Source organism: Dendrobates tinctorius, unplaced genomic scaffold, assembly GCF_039654945.1.
Source record: "Dendrobates tinctorius isolate UK_male_01 unplaced genomic scaffold, ASM3965494v1 ptg000070l, whole genome shotgun sequence".
In the NCBI taxonomy this organism is placed as follows: Eukaryota; Metazoa; Chordata; class Amphibia; order Anura; family Dendrobatidae; genus Dendrobates; species Dendrobates tinctorius.
Window position 1 is genome coordinate 63284332 of NW_027361738.1, and position 27467 is coordinate 63311798.

At 46.8% G+C, this 27467-nt stretch overlaps 1 protein-coding gene across 4 annotated transcripts in view; it reads right to left on the reverse strand.

Annotated features, from left to right (window-relative positions):
- ACBD5 (acyl-CoA binding domain containing 5) overlaps positions 1 to 26374 on the reverse strand; it is a 41311-nt gene extending 14937 nt beyond the window's left edge. The window contains exons 1-6 of one of the 4 annotated variants that reach the window (XM_073581746.1): positions 26220 to 26374; positions 18196 to 18319; positions 16025 to 16145; positions 14368 to 14440; positions 3179 to 3293; positions 3034 to 3066 (exon numbers count right to left, since the gene is read on the reverse strand). In XM_073581746.1, the coding sequence (XP_073437847.1) occupies positions 3034 to 3066; positions 3179 to 3293; positions 14368 to 14440; positions 16025 to 16145; positions 18196 to 18271 (418 nt within the window). In that variant the 5' untranslated portion in view covers positions 18272 to 18319; positions 26220 to 26374. Of the gene's footprint in view, positions 1 to 3033; positions 3067 to 3178; positions 3294 to 14367; positions 14441 to 16024; positions 16146 to 18195; positions 18320 to 25032; positions 25185 to 26161 lie in introns of those variants that run through there. The other 3 variants (XM_073581747.1, XM_073581744.1, XM_073581745.1) reach the window with 3 other exon arrangements.
- Positions 26375 to 27467: the final 1093 nt, after the last annotated feature.

The following is a 27467-nucleotide window of genomic DNA, read 5'->3' on the forward strand; positions in this document are numbered from 1 at the left end:
GGACACACATCCGAAAAACTGAACTGTGCCTGCCAAGAAAATAAGGCCCAAAAGACAACACAAATGGATTGTAGGTAGCAGCGATCAGAAGTGGAGAAAAGTGAGGAGAGGAGAGAAACCATAGAAAAACTAAGACTACAGCCCAGGCACACGTTCCCAGAGGCCAAATCTTCCCCATTTCCAGCCCTTAGTTTTGGCTCCTTTCAATGTGATTCCAGGACACGTGCCAGTTAGAAGGATTTATTGGCCCTCACACACCCCGACCACCACTGCCCTGGACCCTATTTGTTTGTATACAAGCGTTAGCTGTGCACGCTCTAATCTGAGGAAAGGTCATTGTGCATGGAGGTGGTGGAGGTGAGCTGTGATATCACTGGTTTGAATGGTGGATCCTGTGTTATCTACTAAATGCATTTTACCTGGGGCTTGCCCCAGCCACCACCAACCATACACGGGGAGGCGAGGGGCCAGATGTTATACATAAAGCCCAACATTTATGTAAAACATAAAGCAAAACATATTAATGATCTTTCTGTGAGATGTCATCAATATCAGATCGGTAGGGGTCCGACATACATACATTGGCTGGACCAGCATTGCCAAGCTCTATACATTGTGTAGTGGCCACGGCTGGGTCCTGCAGATCAGCTCCCAATCACTTGACTAGGGAAAGCGGCCACTAAACCGCGTCCTTCCAGCTCCATATATTGTTTACATCCAACCTGACGACATAGCAACAGATCGGTGGTGGTGCTTTTGTGTTGGGCCCCTACTGATCTGACACCTTAGTCCTGGACACCCCCTTTAAGTCTAATTTTATTAAACTACTCTACCCCTTTAAAAGGATTTATGGTTGAGCAGTTTATGACTGCCTCAAACAATGAGTGGCCTTTTTCTTCCAGGCTCTTATAGGTCATTTGTGAGCAGATCTACCTCCCAGCTAACAATCAGGATAATGCAGAGGAAGGACGCAGGGTTAGAAAGCGCCACCGAAATGGAGAAATGTGCGGCATCAGCAGAAGTTGGCTCTTTTTTTTTGTCGGCCACAATGCAGACTGCTCTCCAGTATTCAGACAAATCAATGCGCTGATAATTAGAGCTCATGCTTTATCGTCCTCCTATATAATGGCCTCTACATCGCCCACCTCCAGAACCAGAGACCTGCAGGTGTAATCGTTGCTACGGGTCGATTCCCTGACGAAGAAATCACCTTCCGCCCCCTATAAACACAAGTGACAAAACTTCCCATTTCCCTCCGTCGGCGCGACACGCCGGGTTATTAATCCTGCCACACAGTGAACTTTGATATCCCAAGTTGCAAAACAGAAAACATTTTGCACTGATTTGGAGGATTAACTAAATACAGCATTGTGTGTCACCGCCAAGAATGGCTCAGCCGGCCAGAGTGGAAATTTACCCTGAGCTCCAGGCTACACGACAGGAAGAGCAAATAAAAGGGGGAAAACTGGACAAAAGACACAAAAGAATAAAAAAAGACAATAATTAGAGTTACAGATACATGTAACCTCCTAACAGTTCATGTGTAATAAAACACAGCTCTTTATATTACTCCAGAATATTACAGAAGTTTTCGTTAAAGACTTGGAATTTTTTTTTCTACTTTCAATGTTTGCTCTTTTTTTTTTTCTTTTCTTAATAATTCTACATTGTTATTCCTCCTGGAAATGAACTCATCTACAAATGGGCATTACAGCTAGCAACCATGGTGTGTTCCCTACACAGCTTGCCACTTTTAGCAATACATTGCATTCAGACGGCTGTAAAAATCGGATCGCAATGCACGGACTGGCCAGCGGCTCTCCCTCCCCGAGCATAGAAATAGGTGCAGCTGTCAAGCTTGGGTGGGTAAAGCCGCCAGCCAGTCCGTGCGTTCCTACAGCCATCTAAGTGTGTAGGGAAAAATTAGTCGTGAGTTACAGCCTGTTTTACTGTCAAGAGCTCCCTTCACAATTCTGCTGGAAACAGTCAGCTAGCTTGTGGTCAGACACACCGCTGACACCTCAAAGGGGCTTCTATAATGCAGATGGGACAAGCAGCTTCTCCTACAAGTTGCTGTACATTGCCCAATATGGAGACTTATATAGTGGTATTATCACCTAACCTACTAGTATTAGTTCCATAGGCTTCAGAGCTCAAATCTCCCAGAAGTTCTTGCTGGATGAACCTCTGTTTACTTGTATGACAGATAGTTAAAGGGGTATTCCAGTTTCTATAAATTATCACTAGTCGAAGGCATAAGTGTTATTTGTTAGATCAGCTGGGGCCAGTTTTAAGGCCCCGTCACACACAGCAAGATCGCTAGCGAGATCGCTGTGTGTGACATGGATCAGCGACCGGCCCCCCCGCCGGGTATCGCTGATCGCGCTGGGCCGTTTTTTGATCGTTGGTCTCCCGCTGGCCAGCGCGCATCGCTGCGTGTGACAGCGAGAGACCAACGATCAGCGACGCTGGGAGCTGGTTTCCAAGGTAAACAGCGGGTATCTAAGAGCCGCGCGGTGCTTAGTTACCCGCTGTTAACCATGGATACCAGCGTGCTCGCTGGTCCTGATCACTGGTGAGTCTGTCTATGTGACAGCTCACCATCGATCAGCTAACTATGTCCCAGCGATCCCATCCACGTCGGACGTTGGTGGGATCGCTGGGACATTGAAGCATGTAGCGGGGCCCTTAGACATCCAATTTTCACAATTTGAAGTGCAGACTAACCGGGGATCTACTGATCCAAACTCAGTTTTCCGCATGAAATTCACCAAAAAAAGCTCCGTACATTCAGCCAGCATGGAGGCTAGGAGATTTCAGCTCCGGAGCCTGCAAAACTTTAAATGCAACTTCTCATTATAAAACTGGCATAACCCTCAACATAGACTTTAATACAGAAGAACTAGTAAAAATCTAATCTTTTAACTTCGTTGAAAACAGAACAGTCATAATAATTGCTGCGTGCTCAAAAATTTGAGGATTCTTTTTAGGTTTAGCAAAAAAAAAAAAAAAAAAAGGAACGTTCCTTCATACCTTCTAAAGACTTAGTAACTTTGTCCAGTCGTACTGGCGTGCGGAAAGGAAAAGAAAGAGCAGAAAGTTTTGATTGGAGGAAATAGGTAAAGAAGGAAAATCATATACTAAAAGTTTTCTAAAACAAAAAAGTAGTTTGGCCAACCTGAAGAAACACCAGATCCTCGCCCAAGTTTTTTGTCTTCCACCATTTCATAAAATGGACCTATGACATGGAGTAATTCTTCCACTTTTTCCGTCATTGGCATTGACTCAAGGATCTAGTGTCCAAAAGGCAAAATGTCACATAACAGCATAACGATTCAAGATTTTTTTTTACTTTGCTTTTACAACTCTTGAAATTGCAACACCAAGTATGAAAAGTCACGGAATTACAGAAATCAGAGGACGGCTAGACATACAAACGATAAAACAATTGAGACAAAGTTTTTAAAACATCTCCATTTGTTCAATATCAAGTATGAGAATGATAAGCAGAAATTCCCGCACTTACAGACTTGGCTGATATCAATGAGGTCATTAATGGTCATCTGAGGAATGTTCTGCTACACTGAATGCACTTAAGTCATCAAGATCCGCTGCTGGCAGCTCTTTTTTGCAACTGACGACCAATTATGACCCAGATGTGGTCGACGGTAGACAATTCTGGGGATGTTGCAATGGTAGACAATGCAGACTGCTCACAGGAGCAGCAGCAATAACATGCGGCATGGCATTGTCATGTCACAAAACGGCTCTTGAGACACTTGGAGAAACGGCCATATCAATGTTTCCAAGATTGATCCATTTTGTACTGCAAGCAAAATTAGACATCACATACCAAGCCTAAGGGATCAGTGTCTACACAAACCATAGAAGGTGTTCGATTGGGAATGAGCTACAAGTCAGACGTTCAGCAACATTCCCATTAACCTCACACCACCAATCTCAAGACTATCATGGTGCAGAGCAAGATGGTAATAGAGGCTGGATTTTAGGTCTATCCTCTTCAACAACGAGTACCTCTTTTGTCTTGCACATAATGATAGCTGGAGACTGGTCTTGAGACCAATGCAATGAAGAGGCCTTCACGAAGAGATGTCACACTGGTCCTACTCACGCGGTTAGGATGTGGGGTTGCCATAATGTATGGAAGCCGGACCCCTCTACTCTTCATTCCAGGTACACTAAAAGCTCAATGTTATATTTATTTGCTGGTGGGACCAGTGGTATGGCCATTGCTTTAAAGTGTCCCAGGAGCCTTTTTTCCAACAAGGCAACGTAAAGCCGCATGTTAGGCTACTTTCACATTAGCGTTTTGTATGCCTTTGCGTTTTAACCAGTTTCTAGCCATGTTAACTCCTAAAACGCATGCGTGCGCATGTCCATGCGAACACCTGCGTTCCCATAGACTGTAATGCGTTATTTTGTCGCATTCCGTGCGCAAGAGTGCGCATGCATTTTTTTTTTACATCGTTGGATGGACCAAAAATGCAACAGGTTGCGTCGGGCGCGCCTAGGCGCACACGACGAAAAAACGCATGCGCATGAAAACACATAAGAACGCGTGCAAACGCTAGACCATGCGCACGCCATGTTAAACGTAGGTGCGCATGACGCATGCGCATGGACGCGCACGATGCGCTGCGCAAAAAAAAACGCGAATGTGAACCCAGCCTTACTCATACTATTGTGAGCAGCTTACGTGGCCTAAATCTGCTACATTACAAAAGTTCTCTCTTCATATTTTTGGAGTGTGCCGGGGTTAGATCTTTTGTATTGTCTTACCCCTGAGCACCTAACAGTGGTGGAGCTTTATCCTATCCGCTTTTAAATCTGCTAACATGGCTGCAGCGTCTCCAGACTTCCCACATCTGGGTCATCACTAGTCGGCAATTGCAAAGGGAGCTGCCAGCAGTGGATCTTGACGATTTGCCCAAGCGCATTCTGTGCAGCAGAACATTACTCAGACGACCACTAATAACCTCACTGATAGCAGCCAAGGCCGTAAGTGACAGGATTTATGCACATGGTGCTCATACTAGACACTCAATAAGTTGAATTGAAAAACAGGATTTTTGGGTTGCTTACCGTAAAATCTGTTTCTCGTAGCCTTCATTGGGGGACACAGAGACCATGGCTGTATGCTGCTGCCACTAGGAGGCTGACACTATGCACAAAAAAAGTTAGCTCCTCCTCCGCAGTGTACACCCCACCGACCGGCAGGGAATTCCTCAGTTAGTGAGAAAGCAGTAGGAGAAGTAACAGAATAGATTGAAAACAGAACAAAACTCAACTGTAACCAATCAACCAAAGCAAGAACAGGAGTTGTAGAACATGGGAGGGTGCTGTGTCCCCCAATGAAGGCTACGAGAAACAGATTTTACGGTAAGCAACCCAAAAATCCTGTTTTCTCGGTCGCCTTATTGGGGGACACAGAGACCACTGGACGTCCCAAAGCAGTCCCTGGGGTGGGAAAACAAACTTCCATCAGGCCAGCGGACTCACCACCACAGCCTGCAGAATCCTTCTACCTAGGCTGGCATCCGCCGAAGCGTAGGTGTGGACTTAGTAGAATTTCACAAACATGTGAACCGAAGACAAGGTTGCAGCTTTGCAAAGCTGCAGCGCGGAAGCTCTGTGGCGTACCGCCTAGGAGGCACCCACTGCCTGGGTAGAGTGCGCTGTGATCCCTGGAGGAGCCACTCAATGCTTAATCCGGTAGGCCTCCAAAATTGCCGATCTGATCCAGCAAGCAATAGTGGCCTTTGAAGCTGGGTGACCTTTCCGCGACCCATCTGGAATGATGAAAAGACTGTCTTTCGCAAGGAAGTCATCCTAGCCAGATAGACTCTCATCGCCCTGACCAGATCCAGCTTGTTCAAGGACCGCTCCCGAGGATGAGTTGGACTCGGACAGAAGGACGGCAGAACAATATCCTCATTGAGGTGAAAAGAGGACACCACCTTCGGAAGGAAAGAGGGCGGAAGCCGCAGAAGTACCTCATCCTGGTGAAGTGCCAAATAAGGAGAGCGGCAAGAAAGCCGCCAATTCCGACAGGCGCCGGATGGAAGTGATGGCCACCAGAAAAGCTACCTTCCAAGAAAGGAGAGAAAGGGAAACATCCCTGAGAGGTTCAAAAGGAGGACCTTGCAGAACCTCAAGAACCAGATTAAGATCCCATGGATCCACGGGCGCTCGGTACGGAGGAGCCGTGTGAGCCATGCCCTGAAGAAAGATTTTGACCTGAGGGCGGGAGGCCGTCTTCTGAAATAAAATGAACAGCGCCGAAACTTGACCCTTCAAAGAACTGAGGGCAAGCCCAGCATCCAGCCCTGCCTGAAGAAACGCCAGAACAGAAGGGAGCGGAAAACACATGGGCGCGATGACATTGGCCTTACACCAAGTGAAATAGGTCTTCCAAGTATAGTAATAAAATTTGGAAGATGATGGCTTTCTGGCTCGGAGCATGGTATGAATTACTTGATCGGAGAATCCTGCCCGTTTCAAAACCTTGGTCTCAACAGCCACGCCATTAAAGTGAGCGGCCGAGGATTGGGGTGGCAAATCGTGCCTTGAGACAGCAGATCTGCCCTGTCTGGAAGCTTCCAGGGGGCATCCGCGAGAAGGTTGACAATGTCCGTGAACCAAGACCTTCTGGGCCAATTCTGCGATGAAAATGACTGGAATTCCTTCTGCTTTGATCTTCAACAGCTTGGGAAGAAGAGGCAGGGGAGGGAACAGATAGGGAGTTCAAACTGTGACCAAGGAACGGCCAGAGTGTCGGCGCCCACTGCCAGAGGGTCTCGAGACCTGGAACCAAACTGTGGGACTTTCCTGTTGAGGCGAGACGCCAGCAGGTCTACATCCGGGGTTCCCCATCGACGGCAAAGCAGATGAAACACCTCCGGATGTAGGGACCAATCTCCCGCCGTGAGACCCTCGCGGCTGAGAAAATCGGCGGCCCAGTTGTCTACACCGGGAATGTGTACCGCGGAAATTGTCGGAACGGAAATCTCTGCCCAATGAATAATCTTGGACACTTTTGCCAGGGCTGAGACACTTCGTGTCCCTCCTTGGCGGTTGACATATGCCACCGCTGTGGCATTGTCTGTCTGAATCCGGACAGGCAGGCCCCTGAGGAGCCTCTCCCAGTGGACGGGAGCCAGATGGATGGCTCGTATCTCTAGGACGTTGATAGACAGAGCTGATTCCTGAGTCGACCATCGAACCTGAACAGTGTGATTGCGGAACACTGCACCCCAGCCGAGGAGGCTGGCATCCGTTGTTACAATCTGCCAGTGAATGGGAAGAAAAGACCGACCCAAGAGGATGAGAGGTGACGTCAACCACCAGTTGAGTGACCGCTTGACCCGGTATGAAAGTCGAAATGGGTGATCCAGGGAAAGGACAGACCTGTTCCCCCGAGACAGGATGGCGTGTTGGAGAGGTCTGGAGTGAAATTGGGCAAAGGGAACCGCCTTTATTGCCGCCACCATCTTTCCCAGGACTTTCATGGTTGTTCGGAGAGATGGAAGTCGTATGATCTGCAACAATCGTACATCCCGCTGCAGAGAGCCAATTTTTTCTTGTGGGAGAAAAACCCTCGATCGCCGAGTGTCGAACAATAGACCCAGAAACACAAGACGTTGTGTCGGGACAAGACAGGGCTTCTTCCTGTAGACGAGCCACCCGAAATTGGACAGGGTGTCGAGGACGATGGTAAGACTTTGGCGAGCTTGATGAAAGGATGGAGCTTTGATCAGAATGTCGTCGAGGTACGGAAAGAGAAGGAGACCTCTGATTCTCAACAAGGCCATCAACGCCGCCATGATCTTTGTAAATACTCTGGGTGCGGTGGCGAGACCGAACGGCAGTGCAACGAACTGGTAATGTTCCTGGCGAATCGCACAACGCAGGAACTTCTGATGCCCGGAGAATATGGGAAGATGTAGATAGGCATCTTGAATGTCTATTGAACACATGAACTCCTGCATCTCCATGGAAGCGATTACCGACCGAAGAGACTCCATTCGGAAGTGACGCAGTCGGACTCTCTAGTTGAGTAACTTGATGCCCAAGATGGGCGAACTGTCCCGCCTTCTTTCGGTACCACAAACAGGTTTGAATAAAATCCTGTGAAACGTTCTGATTCGGGAACGGGCACAATCACTCCGGAATTGAGGAGAAAAGCGATGGACGCAAAGAACCCCAGAACTAAGGCAGGATCCTTTAGAGGTCGGGACTCGAAAAAACGATCCCGGGGACAAGAAACTAAGTTTATCTTGTATCCTGATGATACAACTTCCCTGACCCAAGTGTCCTCTACTGAGGCAAGCCAGATGTCTCTGAAGAAAAGGAGTCGACCTCCTAATTGGGAAGGACCCCCGGGGGTCCGTTGATAGACATGCTGATGTGGACCGACCAGATCTGGACCTGGAGGATCTGACCTGGGAGGAGTGAGATCGACAGGAAGGAGTGGGTCTGAAAGGCACCTTCTTCCTATCCTGGCATGCCTGCGGTCTCTGTTGGTTAGAGAAGTTCTCTGCCGTATTGAAGCGGCGGAAAGACCGAAAGGGCCGAGACTGACGTCTTAGCGGAGGTCTGCGAGGCTTGGACTGAGGGAGGAGAGAACTCGTGCCCCCAGTGGCGTCCTTAATAATCTGGTCCAGCTGGGATCCAAAGAGCCGCGCTCCCTGAAAAGGCAGATTGGAAAGGGACTTTCTTGAAGAGAAATCCGCCTGCCAAGCTTTGAGCCAAATTGTACGTCGGACTGCCACCATGTTGCTTGACGCCTGAACTGCGCAGGACGCGGCATCCAAGGAGGCAGAGAGTAGATAATCCCCTGCATGGGAGATCTGGTTGGCCTGATCAGCCAAATGCCCTGGTTGGGCCTTATCTAGGATGCCCTTGCGGAGATCCTCTGCCCAAGTGGCTATGGCCTTCGCTACCCAAGTGAAGTGAAGGCTGGGCTTAGCACCGCTGCAGCCACTTCAAATGCTGACTTTGCTAAAGATTCTATAATTCTATCATTAGAATCTTGTAACGACGTCACACCTGAAATCGGGAGGACCGTGTTGTTAGAAAGTCTGGACACGGGTGCGTCTACCGAGGGGGAAGCAGACCAGTTATCGGTGAGCTCTTTGGCAAACGGATACAGCACGCCGAGGCGCTTCCCTCTTTGAAAGCGCCTGGTCGGATTTTCTCTTTCCCTGGTAAGAGTCTTGCCAAACTCAAGAGTGGGAGGCGAAGACCCTGGAAGGTGTTTCTGCCCGTCTGAACGAAACCTCCTGATCTGAGGATTTCGCAGGGGAGTCTGAGATTTCGAAGGTGTGGTGAATCGCAGCAATGAGGTTCTGTACTGTAACCTTCATGTCCGCGTCCTGGTCCGAATCCAGCTCTAAAAACGCTTCACCTGACTCGGGTGAGGAGGCACGGGAGGGCGACTGCTGGGAAGGACTATGTGGGGATGTGAGGCCAGGAGAGGATTCCGGCCGGAGATCCTGCCTGGGTCTTTTGCGGCTTCTGCTGGCTGGCTCAGATGGAATGTCTTGCGACCTGCTGGACCCTGCAGAAGTGTCCAGGGGTAACCTATCAAGAACGGCCACTAGGGACTGAGACACTCTGGGGAGGTCTGCCACAGATTGTGAAAGACGAGGCCCAGCCAGGGATGGGGAATTCGCTTTCACGTGGCACAATAGATGGCTCCTGAACGGGGTCAGGGAAGTCTGCGATTGCAAGAGGGGCATGCGACGAACTGGACTAGAGTGCCCGTGGGGGCCGGCGGCCGGCTACGCTCAGACTTAGAGTTAGACATAAAGATGGAACAGAAGGACCCTGAAGAAAAGCCGGAAGGTTGGGGAACAGAAAGGCAGAGGAGGGTGTCAGTCTGCAGTTGCAGAACTACTCACGGTCCGGTGTCCCCCAAAGCGCTGTACCAGGCTTGTGAGAATTGCAGGACCCCAGCAGGGGATAGCTGACATCTGTCTATCGTCTCCGGCTGACAGGCTGCAAAGATGGCGGCAGCCTGAGGTGGATGAAAAAAACGCGGTTCAGGAGGGCCAAGAAGAAGGGCGGAGTTAGCCAACTGAACTAAAGGAAACCGCCCCCCTTACCCAGCCACAGGCCAAGAGAGGCGGTGGGAGGGCCTAGGAACGGGCGGGAGCGCAGCCGGCCTATGAGTGGGCGGGGGGCGTGGCCGCGAAGGCCTAAAGTGAAGCCGGGGACTAAATTAGAGACGGTGGCCGCCTGTAAGCAATGGGCGGCGCGGAAGTGCCGCAACGCTGCAGCAGCCACACACAACGAAGATGCCGCCAGAACCGCGCCGGAAGATGAATCCCCCGATGAATACAGGCGGGGGGGAGACAAGGCCCGCACCGCAGTCGGGGCCTAGGTGAAATGCGGCGACCGTCGAAGGCACGGGCCGCATCCTGCAGCGCTGCCTTGGTGCCGCTCCAATGTATCCTTGCGGTGGTTTGCTCCGTGCGCCGCGCCTCTGCTCCAATAAAGGTACCTTCTTTATCCAACGCTGTCTGTTAATCTTTCCCGTGTCTGCGCCTCTTCCGACCGACAGGCTCTGGTGGGCGAGTGGGTGGGAGGCGTTTGGCAAGGACCATCCGTCGCTGGCCCGCATCTGCGCCGAGCTTCTGGTCCGTACGGAGAGCTATGAGGATACGGGGTGGCAGTACACGCCGTACTCATAGTCTCTTTGTGGGAGTACAGTTGTGACTCTTCACACTGTATCCCTCCGGAAACCTGAAAAGGAACGACGCACACTGAGGTAGATATGGGTCTAATGAAAGACCCGTGTCCACCTCCTACTGACACTAAGCTAAACTGAGGAATTCCCTGCCGGTCGGTGGGGTGTACACTGCGGAGGAGGAGCTAACTTTTTTTGTGCATAGTGTCAGCCTCCTAGTGGCAGCAGCATACACCCATGGTCTCTGTGTCCCCCAATAAGGCGACCGAGAAATGTTGTTTACATTTTTTTCATTATTTGCAGTGATTTCCATCATTCCATGACCTTTTCCATCTGGGTGTTACCATTTAAATGTTGAGGAGCGTATTTAAGGAAATCTAACAGATGAAAATAAACATTAATATTAAAAATGTGAAAACTAACGGTTTTGTACATATCCTACATGATTGATTGGAGTTACAGGCTCCAAAGCCCGAGGCTGCACCTCTGCTCAATTCACGTCCCCTTAGGATGGAGTGTGTAGATCCAAATTCTTAAAGAGTAACTTTTTTTTTTTTTTTTATTTCATTATTGATAAACCTTTATAACTTTTTCAAAGTTAATAACATACTACATTTCCCTCCCTCTCATACACCATACTGAAAGAGCTGTTTTTACTGCGTAGTTCTTGCTCTTTTAGAAGCTGCTTTGAACTGCACCTTTAGCAAGAACCCGTACACAAACAATATTTACAAACACTCTGCCTGCGCACTTGTCTGCTCCCATCATGCTCGGACAAGATGGTGTTTGTGTACAGACTCTAGCTAGAGCTGCAGATCAAAGCATCTTTGAAAAGAGCAAAAACTAGGCAGTTACAACAGCTCTTTCACAGTGATTTTTGAGAGAGAAGGAAATATAACAAGGAAACGGAGTATAAAGATTCATAACTTTGAAAAAACTGATGAATAATAACAAAAAATGGTTAGTTGTTCTTTATCAACATTAGTGTTGTCACATATACAGACAGAGATGGGTGCTATTTAAGCTAGACCTGATGTCATTACATCATTTAAAAAGCTTTATTCTACTACTATGTTATATTCTACTGGAACCATGGTGGTTTTAAAATTAATTTTAAAAAAATGCATACTCACCTACTGGACCTCTGCACCATTGACCATTTTCCCCACTGGCCTATTCCAGAGACCTGCAACCATTCAAGAGCAGACTGATCATCACTTCTCCATGCTGACTGGCTGCAGGTTTGGTATGGTGTCAGAGCCAAAAGAGAGAAACGGGAAACTGCTTCTTCTAGTCCAGCCTGCTGTCTCTCTGCACCACTACTTAAGATGAGACCAGTGGGGGGAAATGACCCTCACATGACCGCTGCAGCCAAACACAAGACAGTGGCCTAGAACTTTCAGCTACAACACTATGCCAAGATTCCAGCCAATAAGCAACTACTGATTGTCTGCAGAGGTCATGACTTCCCCACCTGAAAAGGATGCTAGAAACTTGGCTTGGGACACAAGCAACGGTGCAAAGGCCCAATATTTTAATATCACAATGAGCACATGTGTAAAATAAAATATAGTAGTGGAAGACCCCTTCAAAAGGGTTGTCCGACCTTAAGGACCAGGCAGTGGGCGGTCATGTGACTGCAAGTATGTGATCTGCATACTCCTGGCCACATTCCAACTAGACGTGTCTGGCCTCGCACAATGCACTTGCATTAAGCGACGCCACGCACTGCTAGTTGGCACGTGACCATATGTATGCAAATCACGCACCCGCTACTTGAGAATCCTCACAATGTAGAGTGACCGAGCTGTGAGGATACACAAGTCTGCAGTCATACAGAGTGACTGCAGACTTGTACCCTAAGGCTGGACAACCCCTTTAAGTTCTTGGAAACCTAGCAAAAGCATAGAAAACAAAAGTTCAGCCTAAATCTAGATCATCGATGCATCTCTTTCAGTCCAGCTATATTTATTATTAACAAAAATTCCGGCATCAGTTTCCCCCATTGAATACATCTAGGCCACGTATCACAGTAATCATGGTCATGCGACCAGGGTACCACACCCTCGGTGACCCAGATATTATAATTACTTTCAGGTCACCTGATATAAACCGCCAGCATGAAAACAGGACATGTCCCCGAGTTATAAAAGCCAAAGAGCACCAGCCGGCTATAAACCGCACGAGTCATTTAACCCACGGACTTCTGGTCTAATTCTAGTTTTTGTGCTGCCCCCAGGGACTTGTACGATTGCAATCGCTCCTGTGCTATATCCTCATGTGAAACTCTAGAGGAGATTGCACATCCTAGAAGATAAGCGATGTGCGGGGAAGTGAGGTGTGAGCGGTCTCTGGATGAAATTACCACCGACAATCTACTTAGCTGTAATCAAATCCCAGCAGAGGGCTTATTATTTTCCTGCAGAAATCTAATGACCCAGATCACTAGTCTGCACTGAGCTGGGATGTTCCTGGAATTTCACATTACTACAGTAGGCTTTTAAAGTGGAATATTAAGATTGTCAGTTTCCAGCAGACGTGATCACAGTTTACTTTACTTTTGTCATCTCGTGTTCTGCAATGATGGAATCACCGGCCACAGAATGGTGGATCTATGGATCTAGTCTGAATCTGACCAGATATAACAGCAGAATCTCGGCCAAATCAAGTGGGACTACAGCCCCAGTGTATATGGCGCCTCCTGACTCTTCCCTCGATGGTCAGTTGGATTTTTAGCATGCCGGATCAGCGAAGATAAGCTGCTGTCAGAGGTGATTGGCGGCTCACTTACCTCTTCCCATTCCTAACACATGCATGCTCAGTGAAAGTTTAAAGGGTTATTCTCATCTCCAAGATCCTATCCCAATATGTAGTAGGTGTAATAATGATAATATCAGCAGATACCTCCAATTAGAACTGTAGTATAGTTCTTGTGATATGTCTCTTTCCTCATGTGCAGGTATTGCAGGACCTTAGGTATCCATGGTTACGACCAATGGCAACAAGCTGCCACTATATCAGTGATCATAAACATAGATACTTATGGTCCTGCAATGCCTGCACATGAGGAAAGAGACATAACAAATCAGAAGAACTATACTACATTTCTAATTGGAGGTATCTGCTAATATTATTATTATTATTATTATTATTCCTACTACATATTGGGATACAATTTTGGAGATGGGGATACCCCATTTAAGGTGCATTCATACCTGTTGATCACAGCAATTAAACGACCACCGATCGGCTGTATACATGAATTCTATGAGCACAGAACGATTGTATCAGTGGCAGACACTCTGCTGACATACGGAGATGTGCTACCGATAACGATGCCTGCATTAACAATCCAATCACCTGACCAGCGAGGATTTTGCTCATTCATGGGCTGATTGCTAGCATGCTTACACAAGCAGATAATGGGTGAATGAGATCTCTAATAAAGGCTCATTCCCAATTATCGGGATGTCTAAAGAGGGCCTTAGGCTGCATTATTGCTTCCGGTTATGACTTGCTATAGAGGTGGTGCTATAGAGTCCGGCCATCACACACTTTAGAGTATGATAAACCGTTCCGTTCCTATTCTACAGACCAGGAGAACATGTCCCATCTTATGATAAAGCAAAGCTGACAAACCCTCTATGGTGTCTCACCTTTTTCATTTCATCAACGTAAGCTATCATGGCGTCTTCCTTAGACATGTCGCCCAATGAGTTCCAGGCATCCCTGGAGAAAAAAAAAGGTCAGGTCAATAAGGTAAACGTAAAGAAAAATAATAAAAATGCGATATGGAACAGTGGAATTACTGAGGTATAATAGAAAACAAAGTCTGGGGTCCTAACCCCATCCAAGTCTAATAGCTCCTCCAGAGAAATGTCACTCACCGAGGAGATCCTCCTTCCTACTTGGAGCGAGACAACCGTGCATTGTGTGTCCATATCCTTAAAGGGGTTGTACTGTCATCATAAGAGGCTAAAGTTACAAAGTGCAAACAAGCAACTTTGCAATTTTCCTTTTTTTATTAATCCTTTCCATACACAAGAACAGAGGGATTTTTAAATGTTATAGCTTACTGCTTGTTGCCTAGGTTACCGGCTACCTCTGCAGTCTATCAGCGGTAGCCGGTCTCCTTGGCAACAAGTGGGCGCTGGGAAATTCTTTGCGATAGAGCTTGTATGCATTGCTCTGAATCGGTCCGAATTATCTGTGAACGTGGAAGATGTTGTCTGCCTGTATAAAGCCTATGAGACGCAAGTTGACCAGTGGATACCCTCTAGAATTGCCAGGAAGTCAATGTCTCTTCATCTGCTCTTTCAATTCAGGTCAGTAGTATAAATCATAAGGCAAGTGTGACCATCTACAGAGGTAAAGCAGTAGCCGGCCACATCTTCCCCCACCAAGTTCAGCTTTCTCCAGTGTGGAGTCAGCTCTCATATCACTCGGGTTAATAGAGGGGAGACAACCTATTTAACTATTAAAGGGGAAATCAGGGCTTTGTGAAAAAGCAAAAAATGTACCGAACAGGTAGGTTGTTGCTACTTACCTGCCTATTGAGCATGGCACCGTTCTTCCCCGACAGAGAGGTCACAGACCACTCCTGCTGGCGATTCAGCTGCCTCTGCTGACGTCATGTAGACAGAGTGGACGTTTCTTTTCAGTCCTGCTCTGTCGACGGGGACGGAACTTCCAACGACATGCTTATCGAAAGCCGGATCCCCGCTGCCTAATTGGGGGAGCCGACTGTCAATCAGAATGACGTCAGAAGTCCCGCCTCGTAAATAGAGCAGGGTGGAAAATAAACCTCCGCTCTGTCGACGTCACGTCAGCAGAGGCAGTTGAATCACCAGCAGGAGCCGGGGAAGAATGGTGCCGGGCATAACAGGCAGGTAGGTAGCAAGTACCTGCCTGTTAATGCTTAGGTACATTTTTTGTTTTACACAAAGTCCCGGACATACCCCTTAAATGAGAATTTTGGTATTTGCTAACAGCAGATGAAGATTATAAAATGCAGAGTAGATCAGGATTATATATTATGCAGAAGGTTTCTCACACACAGAATAATGTGACTGCTCCATCTCGATGGTCAGTCTTTTGTTTCTTCATAGCATGCACAGAACAAACTATTCAGAAACATAAAGCCTATCTGTAAGCCATATCTGCAGATAAGAACTAGTGCAAAGGTTGAAGGCTACAACAACACACACAGGCAGACGTTCACATGCAGGGTACTGGTTTCTGCTATAAGCAACATACAACTCATACTATAACATCTATAGCTTATATCTGCACTACACAGTAATAAAAAGTCACCATTTGTATCGACCGACAGGATCCCAGAATCCCGGTCTCTGGATGTTGCACGGTCCTTGCGTGGCTTGTTTGTAAAAACTGTAGAATTTCAGCATCATTTCATTGGATGGCTGGAAGGAGCCTAGGAGAAAAAAAAAAGTCACAATTCAGTAAGATGAGGATCGGTGCTTTATAAAATCTACATGTGAAAATAATCCACTGAGCTGGCCGTATACCTACAATAACCCATCAGATTCCCAGGTGGTAACACATTCAGGAGAGAAAGGCATTACCTTTTTTTTTTTTTTTTTTTTTTTTTAAATCAAATCATTTTTATTGTAAAAACAAATTTTCCATCTTTCAAGTAACATAAATGACATAATAATTCCATAGTATAAATCAGAAACAAAGTAACAACTTCAGTTCCCCAATGACCCACCTAAACCCAAATCCCGACATCTCAGAGTTCCCCCATAGATGGAGGTTGTGTGTAACCACTGAAATGCAAGAAGTCTACGTGCTTGGAATAAGATACGAGACATACCTATGAATCGGGGCAAGTCGGGATCCACTCCTTATTCAAATAATCCCAATATAAATATACGGGGATCTGCTACCAATTTCACACCATACACCCTTTATATCAAGGAGATGACCTCATTCCAAAATGACCCAGTCTACATTCCGTCACATGTGCCTCATCCATCCCACCCTGAGGGCATTTTTTACTACTATCTTGTGTAAGAAGCTTGGCATTCTGTATACTCTGTGAATTAAATCTAGGTGAGAGCCTTTGGGCCTCACAGGGAGATAATTTGTGTCCGGTCCGGGTCCGATGGGTGTCGCGGTCCGGCGCCTCCCATCTTCTAGTGAAGACCTTCTCTTTTTTGCTTCCCGTCTCGGCTCCAGCGCAGGCGTAATTCTCTGCCCTGTTGAGGGCAGAGCAGAGTACTGCAGTGCGCAGGCGCTGGACCTCTCTGACCTTTCCCGGCGCCTGCGCACTGCAGAACTCTGCTCTGCTCTCAACAGGGCAGAGAATTACGCCTGCGCAGGAGCCGCGACAAAAGCAAGGAAGACGACGTCATCGCTAGAAGATGGGAGGACCCGGACCACAACACCCATTGGACCCGGACTGGACCACCCCCCGGTGAGTATAATATATCTCTTTTTTCTTATCTTTTAGGTTACATCGGGGGCTTATCTATAGCATTACAGAATGCTGTAGATAAGCCCCTAATGGAGGTGGCCGCATCTTATATGCGGAAAAATAGGTGTCAGATTCCCTTTAAAGCCTCCATATATATTAGACTAAACTCAGCAGACTGTCTAATGTGTATGGGGGCAACCCAGCTCTCCCCTGACTGACAATGCCAAGGAAAAGTAGGATTTCCAGAGGCTGATCCTTTTATTCTCCTGGAGATAAGCCGCAGCTGTCTCATAGAGGTCATGATTATGTATGGGGAATTGGGGAAGATAGCAGTCCAGAATAAGGGTCTTTAGCTGTAACCAACCAGTATCCTCCTGCGCTGCACTGATGAGGGGCAAGAACCCTGGCACAGTTGTCTTCCTTCTAGATTAGTCTCTGGTTTGGCAAGTATTACATAGTTATGTCCCTCCTGGAGAAGAGATAATTTGCATATTTGCTATATGTCAATGGGCAATAACCTTAAGATGAGTTTACAGCAGACAACTAAAGTGCTGCAGTGTAAAGCATGATGGAGAAACAAAAAAAAGCAGCCTGACTGATAAAAGGAGACTTGTTTCACGTCTCAGACTCGTGTTACATAACGCTGCCGTGCTGGAGACAAACTAATGGTCCATTTACATGAGGCGATAATCAGGGAACATACGTTCTTGGGTAGGCTCAATACAGATTTTCTGCCAGTGTAAATAGGCCAGCAGACGAGCAAAACTCTCGGCATAAAAATAAACGTTATCGGCAGCACATCGGCAGGTGTAAACAGGGGCGTACTGCTCTATGTATGGGGACAGAACGATCGTATTAGCAATCGTTATCTCAACCGTCATCGCTCATCTGTGTCAGCACTGAACAACGGGAATATATCGGATCAACACTCGTTACTGACATATTTCTACATATTGTCAGCATATATGACACACACATGTATACAAACACGCATCATGAAACCTATTGTGCAAACGTAACATTCACTTGTGGGGTCGGTTCTCACCATTCTTGGGCAAACTCTGGATCACGTTCACGGCCGCTTCGAATCGAGTTTGGTGAAGGGGTTTTGTGTCGGCCATATTGTGGATGAGGAGACTGCAAACACCAGATCCTGAGAGCTCAAAATGCTGAAAGAAGAAAAGGAAGAAGTTATTATTATTACACAGCGATTATTATGGGGGCTCACACACAACCTCCTGACTGTAACAGGACCCCCATACAAGTGTGTATCTTTTTTTTTTTCCCCACAGAAGACAGAAGAACAGCCCTCGCCGTCAGATCCCGGACTGTGGAGAATATCTACAAGACTCGGCTGCCGGGAGTCAAATGACCAGATCAAATAGGACGTCGCCGTGATAAGTAAACTGCACCTTAGACAGAAATGTAAGAACGGTGACAGTAGAACATATCCGGCTGAGTTCCCACTTCAGAGCCCAGATTTGCTGGACAGCAATGACCATGAGAGCGGGACCTGTGATTATATCAGTCGTTCCTCGACACAACTGAATATTACTAAAAAAAAAAAAAAAAATGTCTGCATAAAAGGTTTCACATTCGCTCCCAAATCTTGAAATAAGCGATTCCGATGACGTCGTGTCTACACCTGTCTGCACAGTAGGCAGATATGGGGCATGCATCCCGGCAGGTGGGTGGAGATGTCAGGTCATCAGCACCACTCGCCTTCAGGTACACCCAAAACCATACACTGGGATATGTCATAACAAAATGATGGGTGAAGGTCTGACCTCTGAGATCCGTCAACCAGGAGAACAAAGGGACAACGTCCCTTGAGCTTAAAGGGGTTCTCCGGTAACGTATTGATGGTTTGGGGTCTGACTGCTGGAATCTGCACCGACTTGAAGAACGGAGAATTTTTATCCCTGACAGGGCACTTTATCCCGATTAGACCAGAGCGGCAGCGCACATGCCCGACCACTGCTCCATTCATTCCCTAGGGGGCTGCCGAAAATAGCCAAGCGGCCCCACAGGAATAACTGAAGCAGCGGTCAAGCATGTGCGCTGCCGCTCTGGTCTAATGGGGATAAAAGCGCCCTGGTCTGCTGATCGGTGCACGGTTCCAGTGGTCGAACCCCAATGATTCATAAGTAATCACCAATAAGTTTTTATCCTCTTAATATAGTGCAGTCATTTTATTATATAGCACTGTGTACTTACAATTGCTCATTTTTACTTTCTACCCAGCTAATTCTGCTCTTTTCTCTGCTTTTTGTAGATACAAAGTCTCTTTTCCCAGCATTAATCATTCCCCTCTAACTCCTGACCCAGATGCTCATCCTCTTTCTGCAAAGGACTTTTGCAGTGATGACTCTTAGGTCGGGATCACACATGCAAGAAACTCGGACGAATCTCGCATGTTAACACCCGGCACTCGGAACGGAGCGTGCGGCCGCATAGCAATTCATACAGCTGCACGCTCCGCTCCCGAGTGCCGGCGGCAGTGCCGGGTATTAACATGCGAGACTTGTCCAAGTTTCTCGCATGTGTGATCCCGGCCTTACAGGGAAAATTGACCTCCTATTTCTACATAGAGCTAGTCAGTTTTTAATCATGTGATGTCGTAGAACTAATGGAAAAGAAAAGAATTAACTGGGTAGAAAGGTAAAATGAGCAACAGTAAGGACACAGTGCCATAGGATGAAAACTTTGATGGAAGGAGTGCTTTTTTTATTGATAGCTATGCACTTTAGATGTATATCGTCCAAACCTGCCAATCTCGAGAGGACCACTTGACTCTCCAACTGGAAGGATCAGGCAGTTGGATTTCAACATGCCCAATCCTATTATTTTCAGGAAAATTTAGCAGCAAATTATGCTCCTCTTCTTACTGAGAGCAGATGCATGCATGACCAAGCGGAGCGTGCATGTGTGCAGGGGTCAGGAGAGCTAGCTGGGACTGCCTCTATCTATAAACCTCCTTTGTAAAGTATATATTCCTGTTGTGTGCAGTAGCAGAATTGCATCCAGTAATTATAGCTCACAAGTAACCCTATAACACTAGGAGAACCGCTGGAGACTTTACCTTGCTAATAATATTATGTAATTATTAGGTGTAATCTAAGACCCCATTATCACGTCTTGGAGGTGTCACACTAATGTTTGTAAGACCGGACGAATAATCCACAGGGGCAGGAATAACCACCATTTATAGTGGTATAGTCAATGATGCAGGCCTCTGAAGCAAACAGTTCAGGACAGAAGTTTCTGTAAGTCTTATTGCCGCTATGTCAGTGATGTCTACCCGCGACTCTCCAGGTGATGAGCAGCTACAGCTCTCATGCTGGTCCTGTGGTAACATACTCTAGAGCTACGATAGTGAAGCACATCCTGCCCTCAAGGCTGTCCGACTGCTGGACTACAAGGAATGTCTGGAGGGTGTGGTGTGATTTCTGGGGTGAAGGACACCAACACTTTTGTATTAGTTTAGTCTCATTTGGTGAACCGAGAAGTAATGACGCATTGCAGCATGCAGAAATCCTCTGCCATGAACAACGGACTACAGTACAGATCAATGTCAGCAGGACTTCAACCGCCGAACTATTTCTATGCGCATGTAGCCCTTCAAACAAGTCCAGAAGCACCTTAACACGACCGGTCCGTTCCTCCTCTACTCAGAAATCATTATATGTACTGATATGCAAATGAGCCTGAAGAGCTATGGTAGATCTGAAGCCTCCGTCATTCCAGCTCTATTCCCCACCTGCTTGACTAACGGCTCCTTAGCCTGAAGCTGAAGTCACATAGCACAGAGGATGTCAGTCAAGCAGCAAGAGGCGGTGCTGGGTGAGGAATAGAGCTGGAGTGACAGAGGCGTCAGATCTACTATAGCTTTTAAGCCACATTTGCATCTCAGTTCGAACACCGATTTCTCAGTAATGCAGGAACTGGCAATGTAAAGGTATTGCTGGACTTGTTTTGGAAAAAGCTTCATGTACATATAAATAGTTACTGCGGACAGATTCACTTTAAAAAGACCTGTCATTTCTCATTAATATGTATTTTATTTTACCTGGCGAAAGACATCCCTGCTCTTATTAATCCTGAAAGACCAAGGAGAAAAGAACATGCCCACAGAATTGGGAACACCCAAACTGAGTAAAAAAAAAAAAAAACTAATACTTTATTAACAATCAACAAATACACAGACGACAAAGGACACAGCTAGAAACAAAAACATTTAAAAAAAACCTGTGGAACACCGTCTAATTAAGCCTTATTATAGAGGCAATGACAACACAGAACTCTACCCTCCAAGCAAAAAGGCTCAAAAAACAAACATCCTTGTGTTGTATAAATCATGCAAAATTAAATTAGCAATGCATTTTTTCATTGAACTGAACCCTTCATATACCGGTTGGTGATTTTTAGTGGGTTAGTACAGTATCTATACCACTAAGTATACACTTTGTGATGCTGCTTTTGCCGTTTCCACTTTACATCTATATGGTGCTGTGAATAGGTACACTTATTGCACAATGGTTTTGATTATGTTATCTTTTTGTTTACATATATGATACATCGTGATCATGTTTGTTTTTTGAGCCTTGCTATATTGATCTTTTTGCTTGGAGGGTAGAGTTGTGTGTTGTCATTGCCTCTATAATAAGGCATGATTGGACTGTGTTCCACAGTTTTTTTAAAAATGTTTTTATTTCTAGCTGTGTCCTTTGCCGTCTGTGTATCTGTTGATTGTTAATAAAGTATTAGTCTTTTTTACTCAGTTTGGGTGTTCCCAATTCTGTGGGCATGTTCTTTTCTCCTTGGTCTTTTCACAATTGTTTATTCACATGCCCTTGGAGAACCCCTTTCAACAGAGAGTAGTGGTGCCCTCCATGCTTTTGTTTTGTTTTCTTGTTCTTATTAATGCTGCGCTGTTTTACCTGGCGAAAAACGTCCCTGTTCTTATTAATAAACCGCTGTTTTACCTGGCGAAAGACGTCCCTGTTCTTATTACTCCGGCACTGTTTTACCTGGCGAAAGACATCCCTGTTCTTATTAATAAAGCGCTGTTTTACCTGGCGAAAGACGTCCCTGTTCTTATTACTCCGGCGCTGTTTTACCTGGCGAAAGACATCCCTGTTCTTATTAATAAAGCGCTGTTTTAACTGGCGAAAGACGTCCCTGTTCTTATTAATGCAGCGTTTTTTTACTTAGGGTAGGTCATCAATGTCTGATCGGCCGGGGTCCGACACACAACACCACCGCTGATCGGCTGTCACCGGTGTCGGTAGCCAGAAGTAGTCACTTGCCGAGCTGCTCTGTCTACTTGCCGTAGCCACCGTAGGGTACTGCACATCCCGCTTGCTACTGATTTGCATAGCAGGAGGGTGTGCAATACCAAGCCCCGGCCACTACAAGTAGACAGAGCAGCTCGGCAAGTGACTACTTCACGCCGGCGGCTGCTGCCGACTCTGATAACAGCTGACCGGCGGGGGTGCCGGGTGTCGGACCCCGGCCAATCACACATTGATGACCTATCCTAAGGATACGTCATCAACGTAAAAGTAGTGGAGACCCTCTTTAGGCTAGGATCGCACGATTGACAGATTTTCTCAAATGAGAGAAAAACAAACTAGGATAATCATCACTCTGATCAGAGTGTCATCAAAGTGCGACCCGAGGAAAAAAATTGGACATGTGCACGGCCCCATAGAATAACACTGGTCCAAGTGCGATCTGGTGTTTAGTCGGATCGCACTTGGACCGAAAAGATGTTTGCCTGCACGAGCCTTTATGAGCATATACAAGACCACTAAGCCAGATCCAGAGACCCCGGGTCAGGCAGACAATTGTGGCGAGAGCACAGGACATGTAATGCACGTGTGTGAATTCGGTCTAAAGGAAGAAGCCAAACATACAAAATATCTATCTTACTGATCTCCCCACGACACTTACATATTTATTTTTGCATTTATAAGCACATATACGTTTTTTCGGTGAATAATAAAAACTAATGATACTTTCTAATCGGCCTGGTGCATCAACTGATCACTGTTTAACCCCCTGCTCGCTGTTAGAGAATTAATGCAAGTCATCCAGTGTGGTGCAGCCGATTCTTTACCATGCAATTTATAAGATCTTTATATTACTCTCCAATCAATGACGTACGTAACTGTACGTCATAGTGCGCGTGTGTCCGTTGATTCACATCATAAACATAAAAAATAAAAATAAAGAAATTGCAGGGGACATACGTTTTGTGGATCCTCTGTAATGGAAGGTGTAATAGACTGTACCCCAATCTGCCATAACATTACATGGGTTGTTCTCAACTTTTCAGATGGGTAAAATTGAAAACAAATTACCTCTGGTTAAAAAAAATATTTTCTACTCTCAAGAACAAAAAAGGATTTTAATCTTAATTGTTTACTGCTTGTTGCTAGGTTACCTGCCACCTCTGCAGACTATCGGAAGTAGCTGGTCTCCTAGGCATGGAGAACAAGCTTGCAAGATCTTTACTGTGGCTGCCCCTGGGCTCCTCCACATGCAAAGCTGCCACATACATGAACATCGGAAAGTGCACAGTATGGACCAGCGGTGCGACCATGTTGTGTCAATTTTCACTGAATTCTCCCGTCTCAGAAAGAAAGGAGCCGGGAGGCGAAGGAGCGCTGCACTCCCGAACAATGATTAGACAACGCTTAAACTAAGAACATTAGATACTCCATTGCAGGGGGTTAGCTAATCCTCATCTTCAGGAGCACACCGCTCACCTGCCGCCTCCCAGCCCCTGGCCTGCTGGGGGAGGAGGATGTGCTTCTGCTTGATTGACAATTTTGGACCAGCATCATCATCGCATTCCTGGTCCTAACTGTGCGCTCTCCAATACTGCTATACAGTATGTACCAGTATCAAGGAACACAATGGCACTGAAGGTGGCAGGATAAGAAGCAGATCTTGGTCAGCTTCACAGCAGCGCTTACAAGCTCTGAGCACATTCAGCCACCACTGACAGACTGAAATCCCTCTGTTCTTGAAAACGGAGAGTTTTAACAACAATCAAATTGCAAAGTTACTAGATTTTACTAGACTTTTTAATTTTAACCATTAAAACACATGAGAATTACCCTTAAAAAAAAAAACCACACAGACAGCGCTGATTTTCTCTAGGGGGCTCAGTGTAGATGTACAGTATAGGTAAGTTATGGTAGAAATTGTAACACCTAGGTCCTCACAGCAGGTCACTGTGGAGGCTGTGTCCTCAGAAGACCTCCCCTTGTCAATAATATGAATTCCTCCTGATTCCCGTATATACTCACAGAGCCGGGGGCCAGGAGGCTGAATAGCTTTGGCAGTCGACACACGTTACGAATTCTCCATGAGCCTCGTGTTAGTTTACCATGATCACGCACGTCTCCGACTGTGTGCACATCATGTTTGTGGCCTCCATTTAACATATCCGCAAACAGAGGCATCTGACACCCATAGAGTTCCATTGCTCTAACGTACAGCAGTCAGGTGAAGGCCAAAATTACACTATTGGCCTCTTTTAAGCTAATGTAACCCTATGGATACGATTGGCCGGTGATTGTTTGCACACAGTTCTAAAATTTCATGGAACCCTACGGTACTTTAAAAGGGGTTATTATCCTGCATTTCCCACTGTCACATCGGGGGACCGTCAGGCATTACAGGCATGGCATTTGTCCGCTGCCTGCCAGGCTACTGAACAAGGTGCAGGGTACCTGTCAATACCAGGAGTCAGGAGTGGCCCTCACCTCCTGGCTGTAGCTGCACTGCGCTTCGGCTGCACGTCAATTCACAAGACTCCTGCAACCTGCCGTGTGGTAAATATTGTCGAATTGTGTCGCACGTATCCTACCTTATGGTTTATGATGGCGATCTTCAAGCAAAAATTCAGCAGGTCTAGATTTTCTGTGATCGGCACAATCGCATTGCCCATGCTGGTAATAATTATAAGTGACATGATGCAACATGGCAATCATCATGTCCCACAATCAAAGTCGCCATGTACCCCCGCCCTACTAAGCACCCCCAGACTTTAGAATATCCCTAGCCTCCAATGCTTTCCACAGCCTCTTACGCACCCCCCGACTCATATACTGCTCCCAGCACCTTATGCACCTCCATGCCCCCCCCATGCAACCCCAGCCTCCTATGCCCCATCCCTATGCACCCAGTATCTTACATATCCCTAGCCTCCAATGCTTTCCACAGCCTTTTATGCACCCTCAGGCGCCTATGCTGCTCCAACATCTTATGCCCCCCCCTTGTTCCTGTGCACCTCCAGCCTCCTATGCCCCCCCCATGCAACCCCAACCTCCTATGCTCCCCCACCCTTCCAACCCAAGTCTCTTATGCTACCCACCATCCCTTAAGCACCTATACCTTATGCAACCAACTATGCAACCCCAGCCTCCTATGCACCATCCCCTACGCACCCCCAGCCTCCTATGCACCATCCCCTACGCACCCCCAGCCTCCTATACACCATCCCCTACGCACCCCCAGCCTCCTATACACCATCCCCTACGCACCCCCAGCCTCCTATGCACCATCCCCTACGCACCCCCAGCCTCCTATGCACCATCCCCTATGCATCCCCAGCCTCATATGCCCCCTATGCACCTTGTCCCCCTTTGCCAACCAGTATGCACCCCAGCCTCCTATGCCACCCAGTATGCACCCCCAGCCTCTTATGCTCCCCCCATCCCCTATGCCACCCACCATGCACCCCAGCCTCCTATGCCCCCTCTGCACCCCCATCCCCTATGCTACCCAGTGTGCACCCCTAGCCTCGTATGCTCTTTCTGTGTAGTCAGTATAACAACAGCACTTTCAGCTCAGAGACCGGACAGGCAGAGCAGCAAAGTGAAGCAGCGAGCAGCAACACCCAGCAGCTTCATTACTGGATACAAAGGTCGGGGAGCCGTGCGGCCGGGCGCAGGAAACAAAGCACAGACTAATAATGCTACACTGCTGCGACATACTGAGGCGTCCACGCGACAGCTGAATCCTGACTACGGCACACACGGAAGAAGCCATCACCTGTGAAGACACCTGCAGAGCCCGCAGCCTTCATAGTGTCCCCATCTGTCATAACCAGCCGCAAAGCGTCTCGGGAACTGTAGTCCTGCGGGAGATTCCCGAACACGGCAACGCGCGATCACTAAGGACTTTTTTTCTTGTTTTTTTTTTCAAACAGCTTTATTAATATCGACATGACAGAGGACAAATTAATAGTAAACACTAGACCGGCCATTTTGTTGTAGTGAGGTTTGAGGAAGAGAATGGAAAATAAAACACAATTTTCGGCCTCCTGTTATTGAATTTGTTTTTACTTTACTGTGCTTGTTACTTTATGACTTGGTTGCTGCTCACTTCTTAATTATTTGTTTACATAGTGATAGCATATTCTACACCTGTTTACAGAAACCTGTATTAATAGCTATCCCCATTTCCAGCGATGGTGATCATTGCTAAAAAAAAAAAAGTATATATATTTTTGTTTTATCATAGCCATGTTTGCCAGCCTTTGGTAATGCCGAGCCGGGAGGGAGATGAGCGTGGGAATAAATATTCCATATAACCATCATATATGTCAAATATCCCAAATTTTCCAGGACTGTCCCCACTTCTCGTAGATGGAAATGGGTCGCCCGCCAGGGCCGTGGGGTACTCGGAGCCAGGCCCGTTGATTTCAGTGGGAAGTGTCACGGCTAGGGATGAGCGATATTGAAAAAATATCGGATATCGGAATTTCCGATTTCCGATATCAATGCAAGTCAATGGGAGAAAAAAATCGGAATTACAAAATGACCACTACAGTGCTATATAATGGATAAAATGGAGGGGAAACACCTCAGGATAATGGGGAAGAAGTTTGCAGAGGCGGAGGAGCAAAAAAATTGCTAGAAAAATGCACAGAGCGAAAGCTGTAGCAGGAAAACATCTTCTTAACAGCTGTGTTTTTTCTTTGGGTTAGGATTAGTTGGGGTAGGATTAGGGTTTATGGTTAGTAGGGTAAGGGGTTAGAGTTGGTTAGGGTTAGTGATTTTACATTATTAAATTAAAACTGCCGGTGGTGGTGTCAATATGCCCTTTGACTGACATGTGTCCGCGTTCAGCTCACCTTGCTTTGCAGGGAGTTTCCAGGAGAACCACGTGGAGGAACGGATACACTCCCTTTAAACCATGCTTAGCCTTCTTCTGCTGATTATATTACTGCTATTCAGTAATTCTGCATACTGATATTCTGCTTTTGGTTCATGTACATCTGCTCCTACTGCTTCCTAA